Consider the following 20936-nt stretch of genomic DNA (forward strand, 5'->3'; position numbering starts at 1 on the left):
CCCCTCCCACAACTGGTGGGTCTGGGACGCACAGATCCACTGCCAAGGCAGGGGATGCGAGTCCAGGTTGGGAGTCCAATGCCTGATCAAAGGAAAAGCAAGCCCTGTCAGCCGCCATGCCCTCGGGCTGTCACCACTTAGGCACACTCTGGGGCTGTGAAGCATGTTCCACAAACCTGGGTGCAGCTGAAGGGTAGCCATGCCACGTGGAGACCCCGCCAGGCAGCCTGAGTCGATCAGCACCTGCATCCCATGGAGACTTTCATGCAATTGGCATGTGGGAAGGGCAGGAAGCCCTGCCCAGGGCTGCGTGCTGGGCTGGAGGCCTTCAAGGACAGGCCCGTGCTGCGTCTACTTGCTAACATGACAAGTCACTGAAACACGGCAGTTTACCACAAAGGTACTCACTGACAAGGCCATGCAAATGCACCAGGCCACCCTCCCTCTTCCCCTTCCAGGGATCCTGACAAGAGGGCTACCCAGGAATTCAGGCAACCTCCCTAGCCCAAGGTCAGCTACTCTCATCTGTAGCCTGGAGTCCTACCACCACATACTCAGTGCCAGAGAATGGACACAGGCACCAAGGGTCCTTGTTCTGCCCACCACACGCTCTGGGGGCACGGAGCCAGCACCTAGGGTGACAATGGGCAAGGGCAGAGCGGACCATTGGCTGCAAGGCAGCGACACCCCGGTGCTGGGGGTGCTGGTCAGCTGCCAACACGCTCACTTCCTCCTGCCCCTTACTCCTTCTCCATTCTGAGTTTTGCTGGCTCCACAAACATGTCCGTGGGATGCACGTGAGACAGCTCCCACCAAGGCTGGACCTGGGGAGCCCCATACCGCTCCATTTCCTCTTAAAGCTGCTATTTTCACTTGGCCCTTTGATTGGCATGTTCTGTGCATGTGAAGCAAGAACCTGACCACTGAGCTGCACCCCTCGCCCACACCGTGGTTCTAAGAGAATTAGACTTGGCTGGATCAAGGCATACGCTTGAGAGTTTAGTATTTCAGTAGAAATGCAAGTGATGCTGAGCAACACCGAACCAAAATACCCCTGGAAACAATGCTGTTGACTAGGTCAAGAGCTGACCCACTGGTGCTACTGAAACGCCAGAAGAGGCCTGGGTATGCCCAAGACCCAGCGGCAGACCCATCACGTGCCGGGCCTGTCTCCACTCCCAGGACCCCACCCGCTCTGCCCCCAGCTTGGCTCCCACAGTGGGGGCTGCTCCTTGTTCCCTGACCCTCCGGCTGTTTGGAAGGGCTGGTACCTGCCCCAGGAGCTGCATGTAGGCCTGGAGGAGCCTGCAGCAGGGAGGCACACCCTGAACCACAGGATCCCCATCTGTGCACACCGTAATATGCAGTGGCGCTTATGCAGTGCACATCTTGATACAAACATGAGGTCTGTTTTTAAATGGAAAGATCCAGAGGCTGTTCTTGCTGTAGAAAGCGTGGGCATGCTTGTGGGACCCCAGCCAGGCGGTCCTGGCAGGGCAGGGCACCCTGGTCCGAGTCCACTCCACGACGGGCGTGCAGGTTGTGCAGGGGACAGAATGGCGTGGGCAACGTGTGGTGAGGCACTCCTGGGCCTCGGCTCTTGGGGACGCTCATGGGGAGTGAGTGGACCTCGGTTGTGGCCAGAGTGACGGAGGTGGTCCAGGGTGGGCGTGGCCCACAGGAGGAAGGAGCCCACACCCACGAGGGCACCGGGGGCCTCCCCGCTGTTCCAAACCAGGCAGCGAGGGCCCCGAGAGAGACCCCTTCTGAGGGGCACGGGCGACAGGGCTCCCAGCACAGCAGGCCAGGGCGGTTCTGCCCACGCTGGGCCCCCACCTGCCTCCTCTGGGCCGTCAGAGGTCAAAGGAGCCTCCAGTCACCAAAGGGTCTTAGCGTGTGAGCTCTGCTTCCTAGAGGACAGCACGGAGGGGTTGACTGCCCACAGGAAGCAGGCCACTGGATGAGCCCACCACCGCACAGACGTGGGCTCCCAGCAGAACCAGGCTTTGGGTGATCTGGGCCCTCCAGCGATGCAGCTCCAAGGTGAGGCTGCCATGCCCGAGCTGCCCAGGCAGCGAGCGGGCAGGGTCAGTCAAGGATGGCCTTGAACTCTGTGGTCAGGGCTGGGTCAGCTGCAGCCTCAAGGGTGGCTAAGGTTGCCTCGGGGAGCTTCTGACGGAGCCGTGTTTGGGCTGCAGCAAAAGGAACAGAACTCAGACTCCGTCCAGAAGAGGTCGGAGAGTCCTCCAGCCCACCCAGGATGCCAGGCACCTCCAGGCCAAGCACTGCCCGGTGCCCAGGCAGGAGCCTCAACCAAGGGACAGAGGGCCCACACCTTGGGGCAGACGAGGAGCCCAGAGTGACTGAGAGGGAACAAAGCCAGGGCCGGAGGGGGTTGTCTGAGACCACCTAAGCTAGGGACCCACGGAGGCCCGGGGAGCAGGCAGGGCACAGGCTGTGGAGGTGCGGGTCTGGTGTTCCCCTTGGCCTCTCAGGAGAGGGACAGCCCTGCTGTGGGCTCAGCAGGCAGCAGTGCTGAGGACAGGCCACACTCCTCTCAGGCCTACCTGTTCTGAGCAGCCCCAGGAGACACCTGTAGGTGGCACGGTGACAAGCCAGCTTGAGCAGGAAGGCTTGGTGGCAGAGCCACTGTGCAGCTTCAGAGGGAAACAGGCCAGCAGCACCCCTGGCCCCCAGTGACGCCCCTGGGGGAGCAAGGGCAGGCTGAGGACCGCCGTGGGGCCCTGGCCCACACTGCCCTGCAGGCAGCCCTCCCCACAAGCGGCAGCCCTGGTTCCTGCACCTGGGTTCCTGGCCCTCAGGATGGAGTAGCAGCAGGAAGCCATGTCAGAGATGAGGCGCAGGAAGAACAGGGGGTTCTTCCGCACCTGCTGGCTGAACGGCAGCTGGAGCACACAGGCGTGGAACCTGGAGGCAGACAGACGGGAAGCTGACCAGCACGCCCTCGAGTGCTCACTGCACGTGTGCAGGCGTGCAGCTAGTGGGAGCGTCCGTCCCCGCGCGATGTGTGGGACGCGTCTCTGCTGCTGTGTGTGCCGAGTCTCCTGCTGAGTGTCGGCACACCCGTGCAGGCGCCTGGAGTGCTCGGCTGAGTGGTAACAAGGACTTGGTATCGGGGCCAAGGGGACACACTTCCCACTTCAGGGACCAGTCAAGCACCGAGAGCAAGGGTGCCGCATGAGGCCGTCCGTCCCACGCTCTGAGCACAGACTGCGCCACCCTGTACTGGGTTCCCTCCCTCCCCCCAGATCTCGGGGCCGAGATGGCCCTTCTTCCCCACCGGCTGAGGTATCCAGACGTCGACATCGGACTGTGTGTCCTTGAACACACCCACTGCAGGAACAGAGCAGCTCGACCTGGGGATGGCCTGGCCTCTCTAAGAAAGCCCGAATCAGCAAGTGACTCGACCCCACCAGGTTAGCGCACACCTGGAACACAGCCTCTGAATCCCCTTTAAAAACCGTTCCCTGATGGGTGTAATCAGGGACTCCTCTGGGACAGGAGTCCTGTCTCGCCTCGGCTAGCAAAGCAATAAAACTTCTTCCTTTTCCTCAAAACTGTGGATTGGCATCAGGGACAAGGACTGAGCTTCCAGCACCACCACCACCCACCACCCTCAGTCCTCAGGACCAGCCAAGGGCAGGAAGGACCCAGAAACTCTGGAGGCCTGAGCACAAGCTCACGTGTGAGCACAGGGCAGCTGGGTTGCCCAGGAGCCATGTCCTCCCTGCCACTCTCCTGGGGTGCAGGCTGGAAATGCTCATTGGTCGCAAGCTCAGTGCTCTCTCCCTGGGTCCCCAAGTTCAGTGCCTGTGGCCCCTGCCCACTGGGTACCTTCCACTGAGACTTCCCGCCGGCCCCAAACACCTGGCCACAGGCAGAAGCACACCCACCAGTGCAGAACACAGAACTGTGCAGAGGTGGCTCCTGCTGCAGAAGCCCCAGCACCCCAGGGAGCAGCAGGCTGGACTCTGCAGGACGAGAACCAGGCTCCGCAGTCCCACCTGGCCTCCCTCTGGCGGAGTGCACCCACACCCACCTGTAGGCCTGCAGCAGGAAGATCTTGTAAACGTTTCTGCAAACTGTCTGGAGGCTGTTCACCTGGAGTGCCCGAGACAGACAGGACCGTCAGCAAGACCCCGACAGCCACCGTCTACTCTGCCATCATCACTCAGACGGAGGGAGGTGGGGGACCAGGGCAAGAAGTGAAGTCCAGGCAGGCCCTCCTAGGGTCACTGTGAAAGGGCAGAGCAGGGGCAGGAGGTGCCCAGCAGGACACACAGCACCTTCAGGTGCCGGCTCAGAGCCCTCAATATGCACACGTTGCTCACGTGGTGGTGTGCACACTCACTCTCACATATGTACGTACACACACAGGCACAGAGAGGCAGACATATTCACATGCACACACTTGCATGTGCACATGTACACACTATAGACACAGAGATGCACGCACGTTAACATGCACACACGTACACAGGCACAGAGATGCACAAACATCCACATGCACACAGTTGCACATGTACACACGTACACACACAGGCACACACCTGCACAAGTGTACAGAGGTACACACTTGCACACATGTGCACTTGTGTACGTACACATTCACACACACAGGCCTACAGGACCTGAAAGGCCTTGCGATGGGGCTCTGAGCACTGGTCTCCCGCTCACCTGCAGGTCCAAAAAGAGGCCATGGCACTTCAGTCGCAGAACAGCCAGGAGCTTGCGACGCAGGTTCCTCCCCACCCTGAAGCCGCGATGGAAGGTGAGACTGGCTCTGACCGAGGTCTGAGCATAGCTGTGACATGAAGCGGGCGTCACGTGTGCATCCCCGGCAGCTGCAGTGGGTGGTTCCAGAGTCCTGCACCCCCCTCCCCGCCTCCCCCCCGAGGTGTGGCTGCCAGGTGAGGACCCAGATGGGTCGGGCCTTCGCACAGAACACGCAGCATGCTCCGCACGGTCGCTGGCTCACGGCACAAGCTCACGCATGACCAGGTCGCTGGACGGCCTGCTCCTACCAGGACCTGGCCGGCAGTACGAACTACCCCCACCTCAGACATCCGCTGGTCAGTGACAGACCAGCAGGTCCAGCTGAAGCGATCGACCAACCTCACTAGCAGCCGCCCCGTGCAGCCCAGAGGGGTGCGAGGCAGGAGCTCCAGTGTGTGCCCCGCCCTCGCCTGAAGCCAAGGTAGAGACCGGGCAGACCCAGCCACAGCACCTGCCAGGTCTGACTGACACAGGATGGGACGCAGGCAGGACACAAGGAAGAGTGGCCTCTTGGCCCTGGCTGTCCCTGCATGGCACACCCAAAGATCACGTGCTTGACACGGCCTGTACCCCAGGACGTTTGCTGACGCCAACTTTTGAACACTGATGCGGAAAGAGGTCTTCCACACCACTGGGTGTCACCCGCAGCTCCAAGGTCAGTGGGTGACCTGTGCTGGCAAAGCAAGCCACCCTAGCATTCAGACACGGCCAAGAGAAACCCACCCTGAGGTCTCTGGCCACTTCCTGAGCAGACTGCAGGTGCAGGACACGCCGCTTTCCCAAAGCCCCTTCCAGCCGGCCCACCCCGGCCCAGCCCTCAGGGAAGGAGCCTGGGAGGGGAGGTAGGGTCCTGCGGCCGCCGGCTGCTCCCAACACCGCCTCCTCCGTGGCTGCAGTCTGGCCAGTGAGGACTGGGCAGAGCGAGGGCTCAGGCCAGGTGGTGACTGAGCGTGCACGTCACCCTGAGCCCGCTACCCTGGGGGCCCAGTGAGCCGGACAGCAGCAGGACCAAGGCCAGACAGCCATGCCGCCGAGGGCGCGGGTGCTCAGTCAGGGCACTGGCCACCTCCCGGCTCCTGGGAGGCCCTGCTGTGCTTTCGTGGGGTCGTCTTGCCCTACTTCTTGTGGTCAGTGCTGCTCACACTGGACTCCTTTCCACCGAGAACCTGGCGTGTGGGGCATGGGAAAGGTCAGTTCTCTCAAGAACACGGGAACCATCCGTCTCTTATCACCAAAGAGCAACACTGGAGACAGGAAGGCCGGGTCTGGACGGGGAGGCCCAGGGTAGCTGGGGTCGCCAACGCAGGGCAGACGGGCCTGCCTTCCACTGTGGTTTTGGAACCTTTGCGTCCTCCACTCACAAAGAGACGGCCGGATTTCTGTGTCCACGCCTGTGGAGGCCAGAGTCTGTGCGCAGCCTGAGGCTGCGCTCTGAGCTCTGGGAAGACGGACCAGCGCCTCCAGAGACCCCCACGGCAAGAGCCCTGGTGACCCAAGCCCCGCCATGACCTGGACTCCCGGCCACCAGGAGGCCATGGGTGAGGCTGAGGTGTGTGTCCCTTCGGCTGGTTCAGGCTGTGTCTGCACGTCCTGACCAACTAGCCCAGGAAAGAGCTCCATGGCGAACGCTCGCACTCCCTTGGGAAGGCGCATCTCTGTCCACCTGGGTTGAAGGGGCACCAGCTTCCGACATCTTGGTCCCCAGATGCCTGTCCTGTGAACAGGACTGGACCAGACTGGCCCACAGTGCCATGTGCTCTGACGGAGACAGCCGTCGACCTGCCAGGGCCACTCACCTGGAATAGTCACAGAGCACCTCTAGGGTCTGGGTGTCCAGCAGCAGGCCACACCAGGGGAACAGGCAGTGGGCAGGCAGCTGGAGCGGGGCCGTACCACCCAGGGCGTCGCTCTCCGTGGGGAAGTTCACCACCGTCTTCTGCAGGTTTATCTCACAGCCATACTCGGGGATGCCCTGGACCAGGGCCCTGAGCCAAAGGGCAGTGTTAGCCACAGGATGGGGCTGCTGCCCAAGAAGGGCTCTCAGGATCTGGTACGTGAACCCCAAGTGTCCTGGGGCCAGCAAGAACCAGACCCCACAGGAACGCATTCTTCAGCACTGGTCCTGGGCAGGACAGGCCGGCATCTGTGGCTGGAACCAGCTCAGAACAAGAGGGCAGGGTTCAGCAGGAGACAGGGCCACGGGACCCTCTGCAGGGCTCACACCCATGGGGTAAGGCCTCCGTCCACTGCAGAGCCTTCCCCAACCTGAGTGGTCTGCCTAGCAATCTCGTCTCCCAGGGGAACCCACTGTCCCCCCAGGTTCCCCTCTCTGGCCAAGACCCTGGGGCAGAGCCAGCCATCCTCCCTGTTCTGCGTAGGGAAGCAGTGTCCTCTGCCCTTGGTGGCCACTGGCTGCGTGGCTCCCGCGCATGTGGACCTGCAGGGTTCTCTCAATCAACCTAATGAACTGGACTCCTGGACACTGCTAGACAGCACAAGCTGCTGCAGTGCCCTGTGGGCCAACCCAGGACTGGACAGTGTGCAGAGTGCTCCCACCAGACAGCCTGGCGGCCACCCCACCACCTAGAAGCCTCCCCAAGGCCTTTAGCTCCTGGCTCCCCAGCTCCCCCTTGTGAGCTGAGGCCCCCGCGGGGACCTCGCTCCGCGCCCTCCAAGGCAGCGCAATCCCGATGTGAGCCCGACAGCAAGGTCAAGCCAACCCCTGGATATAACCTGACCCTATAAACCGTGCTGAAAGGCACACTGCACCCGTCCACACGTAGTCAGCGGAGTGTCAAGATCATCTCCAACGGGCCAGTGCCGGCCTCAGTGTGCCGGTGCGCCAGGTCCACACTCCGGCCTCTTCCCAGCTGTCCATCAGGAAGAAGGACTCGAGGATGCAAGCCCAGGGCTTTCCACTGGAGGCCGGAAGGCAGCCTGGCCTGGCAGCACACTCTCTGGGCTTGCCTGGTGCCAACCCCTGCCGCACCTGAGGCCGTCCACCCACCACCCACGACCATCTGACCAAGGGGCCGCCCTGCCCAGCTCCGGCCAGGAGTTGAGCTCCTGGTGCCTGGCTGCACCCAAGCTGTCTCCGTGTGAGGACCCACCTGAGGAAGGCCCTCGCCTGGGCCAGGTGAGGAGTGACCAGCAGGAAGTCATCCACCAGTCGCAGGAGCACCCTAGGACGAAGGGACACGCAGCCGACCTCGCATGCCCGCCCAGAGGCAGGTAACGATTCCAGCTTCCTCCTGACAGAAGTGGCCTCTGCATCGCCCTCCTGAGGCGAGAGCCACTTGGAGGCAGGTGCACCCCACGGCCCAGGCCTGGGGGACCCGAGCTGGACGGGAGGAGCTCCGGCCTTCCAAGCAGGCACAGCTGATTCTCATCCCCTGGGAGCCTGGGACAGCGGATCTCAGTCCACCCAGGGACAGCTGTGACCCCCACGCCCAGGGCCCCAGCAAGGCAGCAGGCCATTAGCTCAAGCACTGCTCGGAGCCGTGTTCTGAACAGGGAGACGCGGGCCCATGGCTGCGGCTCATGGCATGCCCTCCCCCGCTCTCCTAGCAGATGCTGCTGCGTCCCTGGAGGGACCTGCCGTCAACCAGAGCTGCTGGGGGCGTTGTGCCGGCACAACCTGACACTCAGGAGTGCTGCCAGCATCTCTGAGCCAGACCCCCAGTGCCCACGGGGTCGGCTGCGAGGCCAGACGCAGCCACGATCTGTGGCTCTGCTGCCCGGCCGGGAAGTGTCCAGAAACAAGCTTCCTGGCTGCCCCAGCACCAGCGCCCGGGGACCACCAGCGGATGGGAGGGCCCTGGGGCACGACTCCCCCGCTGAGCTTCTGTGAGGCACAGTGAGCACCTGGTCACCCGCCACAGGCCGGACGTGCCAGCTCTCTCTAGGCTGGGAGCGCCTCCTTGCCTCCTGGGTGACTTCATGTGGAGAACAGGGCAGGACCTGTCTGGTTCTCTGAAACTAGGAGACCATGACACCCGGTGAATGCTGAGTGAGAAGATAAGACAGTGCTCAGAGAGGAGCCATACCCGTCCTGCTGCACCTCAGCAAACAGCTTGTTCTCCATGTCCCCGTAGCACAGGCTGCAGAGTAGCGTGGACAGCATGGAGCCCTGGGGGATCCCCTGGCCCTGGACATAGCACCTGGGGGACAGAGGGTAGAGGCAGGTGGCTACAGCAGGCTTCGTGTTTGTACCCAGCACACACACATGCAGACATACCCACATGTGCACATGCACACACACATACTCCACTGCAGACAGGCCCACGCGTGCACACAGGGACATGGCCACACACGCACAGGCTGCACACATGGACACACCCAAGTACACTACATAGACTCCACGTGTGCCACACCCACACGTCTCACACGCACTGCAGTACTGGCCACTCAGCCTGCGAGTCCCTGTGAGGACCACGTCTACACAGTCCTGTGCAGCTCCCTGCACAGCCCCATCTTTCCTGTGGACTGAGATGCTGTGACCCTCTTCTCTGACTCACTGTGACTTTGTTAACTTTAAGAAATATGTCCAGGCAGCCTCGGCCGAGAGCTTTCTCGGGGCATTTCTTTGATGCTGGGGATAGAACCCAGGGCCCTGCCCATGCTAAGTAAGTGCTCCACCTCTGAGCTTCACCCTGGCACTTGAACCAAGAGCAGCACACCCACCCTGGACACAGAGCCCTTCCTCTGGTGGCAACGGCCAGCCTTCTCTCACGAACACAGGAGAACAGGGGCGCAGGGCGCGAGGGACCCCTGGACGTGGCCAGCAAGCAGGTGGGGTGGCTGCGCAGAACTCTGGACCGCTAAAGATGGGCAGTGGCTACTGCCAGGAAAGGGCAGGCGCACTCTGCAAGACAGGCCGCCTGTGCGTAGGCTAGGCTGATTCTTGGGGGCCGTGCTGCTGATGCCCAGCGGCAAGTGCTGGGCTGGCGAGAGCCTCCCATGGGTGCTGCCCGCTCAGGACACGGGGAGGCTCTCCTCGGCCTGTCAGAGTCAGCATGCTGCACGCTGCCACCTGTGCTTCCCTGTAAGTACGTCCTGCGTTTCCAATCACATCGTGATGAGCGTTACAAGCACTCTCAGTGAGACAATTCACGCCACCGGTCACGTACCAACTACTGTGCTCCTCGATAAAAACGTCCGGAGCTTGTGTCTGCTGGGAATGACAAGCCTGTCTGGAACCACCCAGGTGAGCCCCAGACTCCTTCCTGACGGCCACTCCGGTGCCTGGGGCCAGTCCTGCTCCTGCCACCAGCTCAGGCCCTCAAGAGGAGCCAAGTGCCTCAACCCCTACTCCTGAGAGAGGAGCTCCAAGCTGCAGAGGCCTGGTCTGCTCCTCCACCAGAGGCCAGGCGAGACAGGAAGCTCAGCAGAAGGCCCCAGAGTAACAAAGGTTCTGGTGCTCTGCCCTCTCTGGGGCACGGGGCCTGCAAACCCAAGGTCCAGGTGCAGAGTGGAGCCCGTGTGAACGGCGTCAGGCGCCCAGCTGCAGGACACATGGGGATGGCAGGCTGGGCGGCTGGCCGCACTCACCTGCCCCTGATCCTCACCACGCTGCTGCGCACAAACCGCAGGAAGAAGTCAAACAGGTCGGCGCTGGTCTCATTCAGAGAGCAGCTCTAGAAAACAGGCAGGAGCAGGCGATGGCCATGAGGACGCAGGCATGGCCGTGGGCGACCCCGCGGGGTCAGGATTCCATGGTGAAGTCGGGCGGGGGGCCAGGTCCAGGGACCCTTCTGCTGGGGGGGTGGACTGATGGTGTCTGCAGTCTGCTGGACAGTGAACACTGGCTCTGCTTCGGCCCCTGAGACACTGGGACTGGCCACGAGACCCCCTGGGGAGCCGAGGAAACTCGTGGAGGGGCTGTGGGCATCATGGAGTGGACACCACTGTCCCCTAAGACTAAGGACGCCCTGAGAAGACTCTGCAAAGAACCAAAGAACTGCACGACCCAATCCTGCACTGTCGGAGGCTTGGGGGTCTCAGTCCAAGCTGAACAAGTCAGGTGACGAGGGGTGGGTCACAGGTCAAATCCCAGCTATCCTCCAAGGAAGGGCCTCCCTGTGGCCTTGAGTCAAAGCTGAGGGGCAGACACTACAAGGAACCGAGAGCCGCGGAACCCTGCCAGGTGGGATGAGAGGGCACGTGCATGGCCCAGGACAGAGGCCCAGGCCTGGCGTGGCAGGCGAAGTGGGCTCAGGGACCCTGCTGCCGAGCACAGTGGCCGTGGTCATGTCCCCACAGTGGGACGAGCCGAGGGGCCCACCCGGGGCTGGGAGCCACACGACGCCCAGGGCTCAGACCTGCTCGATGACGACAGCGTTCCGCAGCGCGCTCCTGTCCTGCAGGTGCTCCACAAACTGGCGCATGTAGGGTTGCAGGTCCGAGAGGGTGGACACCTGGGACACAGGGGCGTGAGGGGCCAGTGTGCCTGCCGCCGGATACCGCAGTCCAGCCCCAGGGCAGGCCTGAGGCCGAGAGAGTGGGACACCCACCCCAAGACACAGGACAGGAGCTACAGAAATAGGGGGGCCTCACCATGGTCAGCCTCAGGACACCACCCCACACTGACCACCACCACCACCACAACCCAAGAAGCACCCTGACTTCACACAGGATGTGGAGAGACCCAAGCACGCAGACGGAAGGGTCTAGAAGGGGTAGGAGGGCGTGTCCTCCATCTCCTGCCTGCACTCTCACCAGTGACACCAAGACCCACGTCCTCAGGACACAGCTCCTGTGCCAATCCAGGACGCCAGGCAGGGGCGTCCCAGCCGCAAGCCGCAGCCCTGGACCACAGCACCCAGGAGCTTGCGGCAGCGGCCGCACCATCAGGACGGACCCAGAAGGTGCACACAGGTCCCGCCTGCCCCACAGAGCAGAAGACGCCTCTGCACCACCCGGTCAGCAGCGGTCAGTGAGGACAGAGATGACCAAGGCCCATGCAGTGCTGCTGAGCTCCTGGAGGGCAGCTGCAGCCTCAGGTCCACGGCCAAGTCCGCACACGCCCAGGAAGTCGCAGGCAGACCGACCAACAGGAGCCCGGAGACAACGCCCTTGGCAGAAACCCAGGAGGACTGAAGCCACGGCTGGCGGTCTGCAAGGGGACGGGGACCGGACGCTGGCGAGACCAGCGGACAAGGCAGAGCCGCCAGGCACAGGTCCCTGACCTGCCCCACACCGAGGAGCAGGCAAGGCAGAAACCTGCCTAAGAACGCGGGCGCCCTTGGGCAGACTGCTCGGTAGAGCAGGCTTGGCTCTGAGAAAGAAGCCGCCAGCCAAGACCCTCCCGCAGCTGACCGTGCGAGGCCACACACCCACGGGGCAGTGCCAACACAGCGGGCCGAGGGAGGGCCCCAGGGACGGCAGAGCAGGGCAGGTGGGCACCCCACGCAGAAGATGCCCCAGCTGGCCAGATGAGGACATGCTGGACACAACCCCCAGGGGGCCCGGCGCACCTGCAGCAGGCAGCACGTGGCCATCTAGAAACTCGCAGCAACATCAGCGAGACCAACAGTGGCCAGCAATCCCACACCAGGAACTCCCCAGAGAAGGCTCCGTCCACCGGACACTCCAGGAGCGTCCACAGCAGTGCTGCTCACATCAGTCCCAGCGAAGAGCCACCACGGCAGAGGACGACCCCCGAGCGGCAGTCCGGGTGTCCTGGACTGATGCTCACATGGACACACATGGCTTCCCAGCCAGTCACGGGCACGCCAGGAGCAGGAGACCAGCGCCCACAGCCACGTTCTGACAGAGGTCAGCACTGGGGTGCCTCAGGCCCCCGGACACTGAGGTAGGAAATTCCTTGATGTGGGGTCCAGTCAGTGTGTGGAGATTCACTGACACCTGCCCGTCTCTCCTCAATGGAGAAGCAAGGGAAGCAGCACGCACCTCCCCAAGCCCAGCCCCAGGCGGAGGACCCTGATGCAGATGGCCAATTCTACCCGTGAGCGCCCAAGGACGGTGGCAGAGGTGGCCCCGGCACAGGAAGCCCCGCTGGGCACCCTGAGGCGGGAGGGGGGCAGGCGCCCCACACGCCCTGGTCACAGACGCCAGAAAGGCGGGCAGGCCTCCGCCGTCCCCGTCAGTGACGTGCACACCACAGACACCGGTGTGAACAGAACGCGTGCCGAGCATGCCCGGCAAGGAACCCCGCGTGGCCTTACGTGTCTCTTGAAAGACTTCCGCACACGCCCGTGGGTGGCTCTCTGGACCACGGCGTACCGACGGACGCAGTACGTGTTCTCCGGAGGCCTTATGATGCGGGCTATCACCTCGACGAGCCGGTCCTGGGGGATGGTGTCGTAGGCCCCGGTCACGTCTGCCTGCAGGACACACAGGGCTCCAGGGCGTCGCCTCAGCCCAAGCTCAGGGGCCCCCGCGGGTGCTGCCCAGAGGCTGTGGCCACCCTGCCACTAGCACACCCCACAGGGAGCAGTCACAGGACGTCAGGAGACCTGAGGCCTACCCACAGCCCCACCCAGACACACAGGACGCACCCCTCTGGCCCAAGAACCTTCCCAACTAGAGGCCCCACGGAGGCCAGCCTGCGCCCTCTAAGGCCCTGCCGCCCCAGGCTAGGCCCCACGGAGGCCAGCCTGCGCCCTCTAAGGCCCTGCCGCCCCAGGCTAGGCCCCACGGAGGCCAGCCTGTGCCCATTGCTTTGAGACTCAGGACTTGTGAACATGGTCAGGGCACCCAAACCCTGGAGTCTGAGCCAGGTTCATCCGCTTCTCTGAAGAGGAACCAACATGTAGTGTGTGCTCCCAAGAGTGGGACCCAGGACTTGGGGTGCGGAGGCTGGGGAACCCCCACAAGGCTTAAAGCTCCTGTCCCATGAGCTGGGTGTCCCCTGAGATGGGCATCCAGGTTCCTCTCCCCCAGCAGAATCCGAGGACATGCCTCTAGGCTGATGTGGGGGTGAGGCAGGCCGCCACTCCCAACAAGCAGTCGGGCTGACGAAGGGGCCACCTGGTGCCCACACTCTGCAGAGGCCCCAGGTGGATCATGAATGACAGCAGATGTGGTGGGTGGGGCCAGGTACCCACCTTGACGAAGTACAGCCTGGGCGCCGGACGCTGAGCCCGCACGCGCAGCACGAAGGCCCGCCAGACCCTGTAGATGTCATCCATGCCCAGCACGGAGGCCCCCAGGAGGCCAGGACGTTGTGCGCACTCATAATTAAGCACACTGAACAGGGTCTTCATGTGCAAGGTGAAATGCTGGGCCTGAGGACACAGAGGGCCTGGAGTCGGTAGGGGCTCAAGATGCAGCCGGTCTGCTTAGTTCCCCCACATCCGAGGAGCCCAGGGCACAGCCCACCGGAGCTCCGCCCCAGAGCAGGGATCTGAAGACCCGCGTGGCACTGGGGCAGCTGCACCTGGCTTCACCCACAACCCTCACCTGATCCTGCCACTCAGCCCACCCTATCCTACCACACGAAGAGGGGCTCTCTCCAGTACACAGCCCACCCTGCACCAGAAAGCCACCTCCCTGCAGACATGGCCACCAGGGATAGGGTCAGGCTCAGGACCATCTTCACTCACAGACCAAGTCAGGTCTGACCATGGAGTGAGGAAAGGCCAGGAGCCACAGGGTCAGGGGAGGGGAGGACAGGAGCCACAGGGTCAGGAGCTGTCAGGAGGTCCTGGCGGCCTGAAACCCACTGGCTGGGAGCAGTTCTTCCTGTTCTTCCTGCGCCCCATGGAGAGCACAGCAAGGCTGCGGCGTGGCAGGATTCCATGGGCACCTCAGGAGACCGAGGGTCTGAGTCCCCAGCCACTGACCAGAGGCCCTTGGGCCTGTGTCCCACCTGCCCAGAACTTCCACACGCGAACTTCCTGTCCGCCTCACTCCACCCACCATGGCTCGCCACACACCAGGGCCCTGGTCTGAGTGTATGCTGACCATGGGCATGGGGAAGGGTCACCTTCTTCTCCCTGCGGAGCGCTCTGGCACCCACGACGCCATCCACACTCACGATGGGCCGCAGCCCGCTGGGCTTGGGGAGGAAGCGGAGCCTGGATGTGGGCAGGGCCAGCCGGGCACCCTGGTGCTGCCTGACCTCAGCTTCTGACAGCTCCCGCAGCCGTGCGCGCTCCAGGTGTTGCCTGCGACAGAGCCGTTTGGAGCCGCATGATCACACACAACGGGTGAGCTGCCAGGAACCTATCAGTGCCCATCAGAGCAGTGGAGAGCTCAGGACACTTGGCGCCCAGCCCACGCTGCAGGGCTGTGCTTGGGCTGTGGCATCCACACCGACCACAGGCTCCTCAGAGGAGGTGCTGGACCCCACGGTCAGCCCAAGATGTCAGCACTGTCTTGCTCCACCTCTGCAGCCACCTGCTGCTGCTCCCTGGCTAACACCCTGCACTGGCCTGGGTGCGAAAGGTGCCGTGGGAGCTGACACACAGAAGCGCTCAGCAGCCCTGCAGGGCTGCTGGTGGTGCTCACAAGCGCGGTGGGGATGGCTGGAGGTGACCTCAGAGGAGCCAAGGCCACAGTCAGGGCTCTGCAGGCCCCACGGCCTCTCTCCCTGTCCCCCACGATGCTTCGTCTGCCACAGCCCTTTGCACTTGGACAGCAAACCCCAGCCGAGCAACTAGCTCAGAATCCAGCTGCTCAGAGGCCAAGTCAGCAGCGGTGCCCAGCGGGAGCGCACTCTCCCCGTCACTTCCCAAGGGCGGGCAGGGAGGAACAATGTGGCTTAAACAGAGCCCGACCCGCAGGCGGGGGGCTGTCGACGCTGCTCCCGCCCGTCACAGTGCCCCCACTTCAGGGAGCCTATGGTGGTCAACCCCAGGCCCCTGATTCTACAAGCAGAGAGTGGGGGGACAGGCAGCTAGTACATGGCCTGGGGCCCCAGGGCCAGGACCATGGGCGGGCCCCGTCCAGACCTTCAGGACTGGTGGGGGAACAGGATTGCGGGAGCCTCGTGAAGCTGGGTCAGCCCCTCCATTCATGCCAATATCAACAGACCAAGCATGGATGATACCTGACGCCCAGGCTCCGCAGCTTGTGCCAGGCGCTCTGGCGGTAGAAGAAGAGCCTGTTCTTCTGGAAGGTGGTCTCTGTGACGTAGAAGAACGACCTGAGCAGCTCCACCACGTAGGCATCCACCAGCCAGAACAGGAACTTGGCCAGGATCCCTGCCCTCAGACGGTGCTCCGCCGCAGGGACACTTCGGGCTCCTGCAGCAAGAGGCGCCCTGAGTCCCGCCACCCTCCCCACGCCCCGCGACCGCACCCGAGAGCTGCAAGGTCCCACGTGGCAGGCACAGTCCTCCAGGAAGGGGCGCTGACCCCAGCGATGCCCCCAGGACACCCACTGGACTGGTCCTCCATTCCTCCAGGCTCCCTCAGACGGCTGCTGGAGAACCTGAGGCTGCCCACGTGGCTCAGGCAGATGTGGGCTCCCCAGCCACACAGCCGGTGCTGGTGCCGCACACTGGCTTGCACGATTCCAAACCCATCGTCACTGAGCTCCAGGATCTAGAAACTCGGGGTTTCCGGGCTGTACAGCCAGGTCGAAACCAGCTGAGGAATCCGACAGCAGGCTCCTGACACGCAGTGGGCCCGTGGGCTCCGCCTGGTCCCTCTGCAGCCTATTCTGTGCACCATGAGAAGCAGCCACAGCCATCTCCAGAAGCCAGATAAAGCCAGGCTGACACCAACAGGAGACAGGAAAGGCACTGCAGGAAAAGCAAGGGAACCCCAGAAGGTAGGCCGCAACAAGACAGCACGGAAGAAAGGGAGGGGAGCAGGCGGACGGACAGAATGTCCCACTGGGCAAAGCCTTCCAGGCAGCAGCACCCGGGTGGGGACTGCGCTGCCGGCGCCAAGGCCCTTCCAGAGGCCCTTACTGTCCCAGTCGGGATCAGCCCTACACTCCTGATGACCAGGAGGCAGAAGCAGCAGAGCACACAGCTGGGAAAGGTACAACCAGTCCCGAGGCTGGCGGGAAACAAAGGCAACAGCACAAGAAGAAAATGGAAGTAAGAGAAACACATTCAACGTTTCTCCAGCGAACAACGAACAGAGACCAGGTGGTCCTGTCAAGAGGGACGGGAAAGAAAAATTTACCTCCATGCTGTTGAAAAGATGGACCCAGACTCCTAGAGCAAGGGCAAAATAAAAACTAGGGCAGGGAAACACTGCCCATCAGCCAGCCGGGGGTGGCCATGCGGAGAAGGGGCTGGAGTTCCTCAAGACCCTGCCGTGCAGTGAGAGCCCCGGCCACGGAGACCACACCCCTGCGCACTCCAGAGGCAAGGAAGAGCCCGCACACCCACCCCCAGGCCCTCATGTCCCCGCAGGCCCCACACGCAGCTGCCAGATTCACACAGTGTGACGACCGGACCACACGCTGCCCACACGTGCACCGCCAAGAACGCCTGCAGGAATCGGTGACTGTCATCGTCAGATTGCCGGAAATGAGTGACTTATGGCCATTCCAGATCCCTGTGTGGTTTAGATCTGAGGTGTCCCCCAAAAGCTCATGCACAGGACAGTCAGAAAGTTCAGAGGGGCAACAACTGCATTGGGAGGTGTGGCCTCGTCAGGGCGCTAATCCTGACAGGGATTCACTGGGTGGTGACCACAGCAGGTGGGTGAACCTGGGGAGGTCCCTGGGCACTTGCCTTTGGGTACACATTTATCCCTGGAGAGCCGAGCTTCGTCTCTGCTTCCTGGTGCCATGTCCTGAGCTGCTTTCCCCTCCACCCCCTCCCCTTCCACCATGGTGATCTGCCTCACCTTGGGCCCAAAGCAGAAACCATGAGCCCCAGAGAAACATTTCCTCCTCAAACTGTTCTTGTCAGGTCTTCTGGTCACAGCAGTGAAAAGGCTGACTACAACAAACCCCATTCATTTGGGAAAAAAAAATGTGCCCAAATAGCTCACCTGTCAAAAACATCACAGACGTTAGAAAACACCCCCAAAAGGGTTGCATCCAAACGACTGCACATCAAAACCAGGTGCAGCTAAGGCAGTACTTAGAGGGAAACGCACAGCCACGCATCCACCTTGAGAAGTTAAAAAGCTAACAAGAACAGCCCTTTAAAGCAGGAGGAAGGCCCAAACAACAGCGAGAAATCAAACTCAAACCAAAACCCAGTAGAGAGAACCAGCAAAGTTCTGTGAAAACCTGCAACTCCCCTCCAAGGCCCGGGGTCTTGGATTAGGAGATATGTCCAACCTGGGGCTTCAGAAAATGGCCTGCACAGCTGTACACGAGACTAGACAGCTCAGCCCGAGTGAGAAGTAGCACATGCCCAGAGCAAGAAGCAAGGCTGCCCCCACCAGCAGCCAGAGGTAGGGGCAGCTTGGGAGGGATCTGGATGAGGGGGGCAAGGTGCCTCACTCCCCACAGACCAGGGAATCCCTCTGAGCATGTCTCCAGCCATAATGGGCAGTCAGGTCTTCAGGCTGGGGAAAACAGAGCCTATGAGGGGAGAGAGGTCCACAGGGCCACAGTGCCTGGCAGCCAGAGCAGAGGGCAGGCCTGGCCAACAGAGGTGACGGCGGCCTGAGCAGCAAGCAGAGATGAGGGCTCAGTGAGCGGTTGGCAAGTTATTCAAGTCTTCTTCTGGGTCCTTCTCCCTGACCCTGCCCGCCCCAGAATGTACACCATTAAAACTACACACCTGCACACCGGCGACTGGACACTCTCCACCCACCCAAGGCAGGCCCTTCTGCCCACTCCTGAGTGTCAGGCACCATTTCCAGTGATGAGCGCTGAGGTCAAGAGGGGATTAAGAATAACCTGCCAGCCCCTCAAGAGAGCTGCTGACTCTGGGACCCTCTCTCTGTTCCAGTAACCTCGCTCTAACACACGTCCCACCCCATCTGCACTGGGGGGTCCGCCATGCCTAGAACCTGCCTGCCCCAGGGAAAGTGTGGACAGGATCTCTCCAGAGACAAGCTGCAGAGCGGGAGCTCCCGACAGCCAGAGATCAAGGAAGCTGGCACCTGCACGGGGCCCCAGGGCCACTCCTGAGCCCTGCCACACGCACCTCAGACACCTCAGGGGTGGCAGGGGAGGCCCTGCTCACCTGGGCTCCTGCGCAGCCACGCACAGTCCTGCACCTTCATCTTCCAGGTCAGCTCCCGCAGCGAGAGCTTGGCGTGCTTTCCCAGAGAGACAAACTTCTTCACGTTCCTCAGGAAGCGGCGCTGATTATGCCTGGAGCCCCAGAGACTGGTGGGGACCAGCCTGCAGAGACAGGCTCGCAGGAAGGCGCACACCTGCCAGGGGCTGCTGTGCTGGCCAAGCAGCGCCAGCAGGGGCCCCGGGTCTGCACACCCCTCAGGAGCCTCAGCAGCCCCAAGGGGACAGTGCATCCTGAGAAGTACAAGGTAAGGGCACCGGGTGTGATTGGCAAGTAGTTCCCGGAACAGAGGCCGCATCCGCCAGTAGCGCGGGGACAGGCGGCGGGGCGTCCTGCCAGGCACACCCAGCTGCGGGGACACTGAGTCTAGAAAGATGGTCTCCATGAGGCTCTGAGCGCCACTGAGGCTGGGCCGCAGGGAGACGAGTGGGAAGGAGGGGCGTAGCTGCTCCCTGCCACCCGAGCAGGAGTAGAGGAAGCGTCTGATCTCCACATATGGTTGGGGGTGTGGTGGTGGCCACAGTGTGGACAGGAGACTGGTGTCCCGCTTACAACCTAGCGGGGAGGAACGCTCAGCCTTCAGAGATGCGGCTTCCACTGTTGATCGGGTGGGTGTCACCCCACGGGATTGGCCAGGAGTTGGCCCAGGGGCATGCTCCAGGCCCAGGTTGCACCTGGGCTTCTTGGCCAAAGGCAGACTTATGCCTGCATTGTCTAGAGGCCTCTTTGTACCGGGGGCTGACCAGCGCAGGGATCCCCAGGCCTCCCCGTTGCCACTGTTCCAGACCCGGAGTGTGGATCTGCTGCCTGTCTGGCTCCTGCCTGCGCGTCCTGTGGGCCAGTGGCGCAGGGGCACAGGGGGCTGGGCCTCAGCTGGGGAGCCGAGTTCATAGAGAGGCGGCCCGCACACCTGGTAGGCACAGCTGGGAGCCACCAGCAGGTAGAGTGCGCAGCGGGCCAGCAGATGGACCAGCACGTCGTCGCCCAGGCGATGTAGCAGCATCCCCCACGCGCCGCTGCCACGCAGAGTCTCTGTCACGGTATTAGGCAAATAGCTTCGAACGCTGGTCGTGAAGGCGATAGGTGGCCCGCCACGGGCCCCGTCCAGCAGCGCGAAGCCAAAGGCCAGCACGTTCTTCAGGCCGCGCTCGCAGAGCCTCTGTACGACCCTGGCCACGAGCTCCTTCAGGCAAGACACCTGGAGGGGAGAAGGTCCTGAATCGCCAAAGACAGAGGTGCCTGGCAGCCCCGGCGCCCTGCCGAGTCCCGCTTCTTACCCAGTGGCCCGTCCCCACCCACGCGGATGCCCAGGGCGTCCCACCTGGCGGAAGGAGGCGGCGGCGGGAGGCGGCTGCGCGTCCCAGGGCAAACACACCAAGCACTGAGCCACGAGCGCGCAGAAGGCCGCCGGGTCCCCAGGTCGCACGAGCCGCCAGCCCTCGGGCCCCAGGCGGCGCGCGAAGGTCGCCAGTGGCAGCACCTCGCGGTAGTGGCTGCGCAGCAGGGCGCGCACCGCGGGACACCGAGGCGCGAGCGGCATCGCCCAGGAGGTTCTGGCCCGGCCTCCCACGTGCGGGATGCCGCGCGCGCGTCGCTGGGAAAGGACCGCGGGGGCGGGCCCGCTAGAAGGAGGTGGGCTGGGAGGGAAGGGGCGGGGTCCGCGGAGGAGGCGGGCTGGGAGAGGAAGGGGCGGGGTCCGCGGAGGAGGCGGGCTGGGAAAGGAAGGGGCGGGACCCGCGAGGAGGCGGGCTGGGAGAAGAAGGGGCGGGGCCCGCGGAAGAGGCGGGCTGGGAGAAGAAGGGGCGGAGCCCGCGGAGGAGGCGGGCTGGGAGAAGGGGCGGGGTCCGCGGAGGAGGCGGGCTGGGAAAGGAAGGGGCGGGACCCGCGAGGAGGCGGGCTGGGAGAAGAAGGGGCGGGACCCGCGAGGAGGCGGGCTGGGAGAAGGGGCGGGGTCCCGCGGAGGAGGCGGGCTGGGAGAGGAAGGGGCGGAGCCCGCGGAGGAGGCGGGCTG

At 63.1% G+C, this 20936-nt stretch overlaps 1 protein-coding gene across 1 annotated transcript; it reads right to left on the reverse strand.

Annotated features, from left to right (window-relative positions):
- Nucleotides 1–1103: 1103 nt before the first annotated feature.
- On the reverse strand, nt 1104–20510 carry Tert (telomerase reverse transcriptase). The gene is made up of 16 exons (XM_047556014.1): nt 20247–20510; nt 18869–20123; nt 15812–16007; nt 14747–14927; nt 13866–14045; nt 12984–13142; nt 11118–11213; nt 10348–10433; nt 8844–8957; nt 7908–7979; nt 6594–6782; nt 4699–4825; nt 4061–4122; nt 2804–2928; nt 2568–2705; nt 1104–2192 (listed from the first exon to the last, which is right to left on the reverse strand). Exons 1-16 carry the CDS (start codon nt 20463–20465, stop codon nt 2089–2091), a joined length of 3303 nt encoding a protein of 1100 aa, XP_047411970.1. The 5' UTR covers nt 20466–20510; the 3' UTR covers nt 1104–2088.
- Nucleotides 20511–20936: the final 426 nt, after the last annotated feature.

This window comes from Sciurus carolinensis, chromosome 6 (assembly GCF_902686445.1).
Source record: "Sciurus carolinensis chromosome 6, mSciCar1.2, whole genome shotgun sequence".
In the NCBI taxonomy this organism is placed as follows: Eukaryota; Metazoa; Chordata; class Mammalia; order Rodentia; family Sciuridae; genus Sciurus; species Sciurus carolinensis.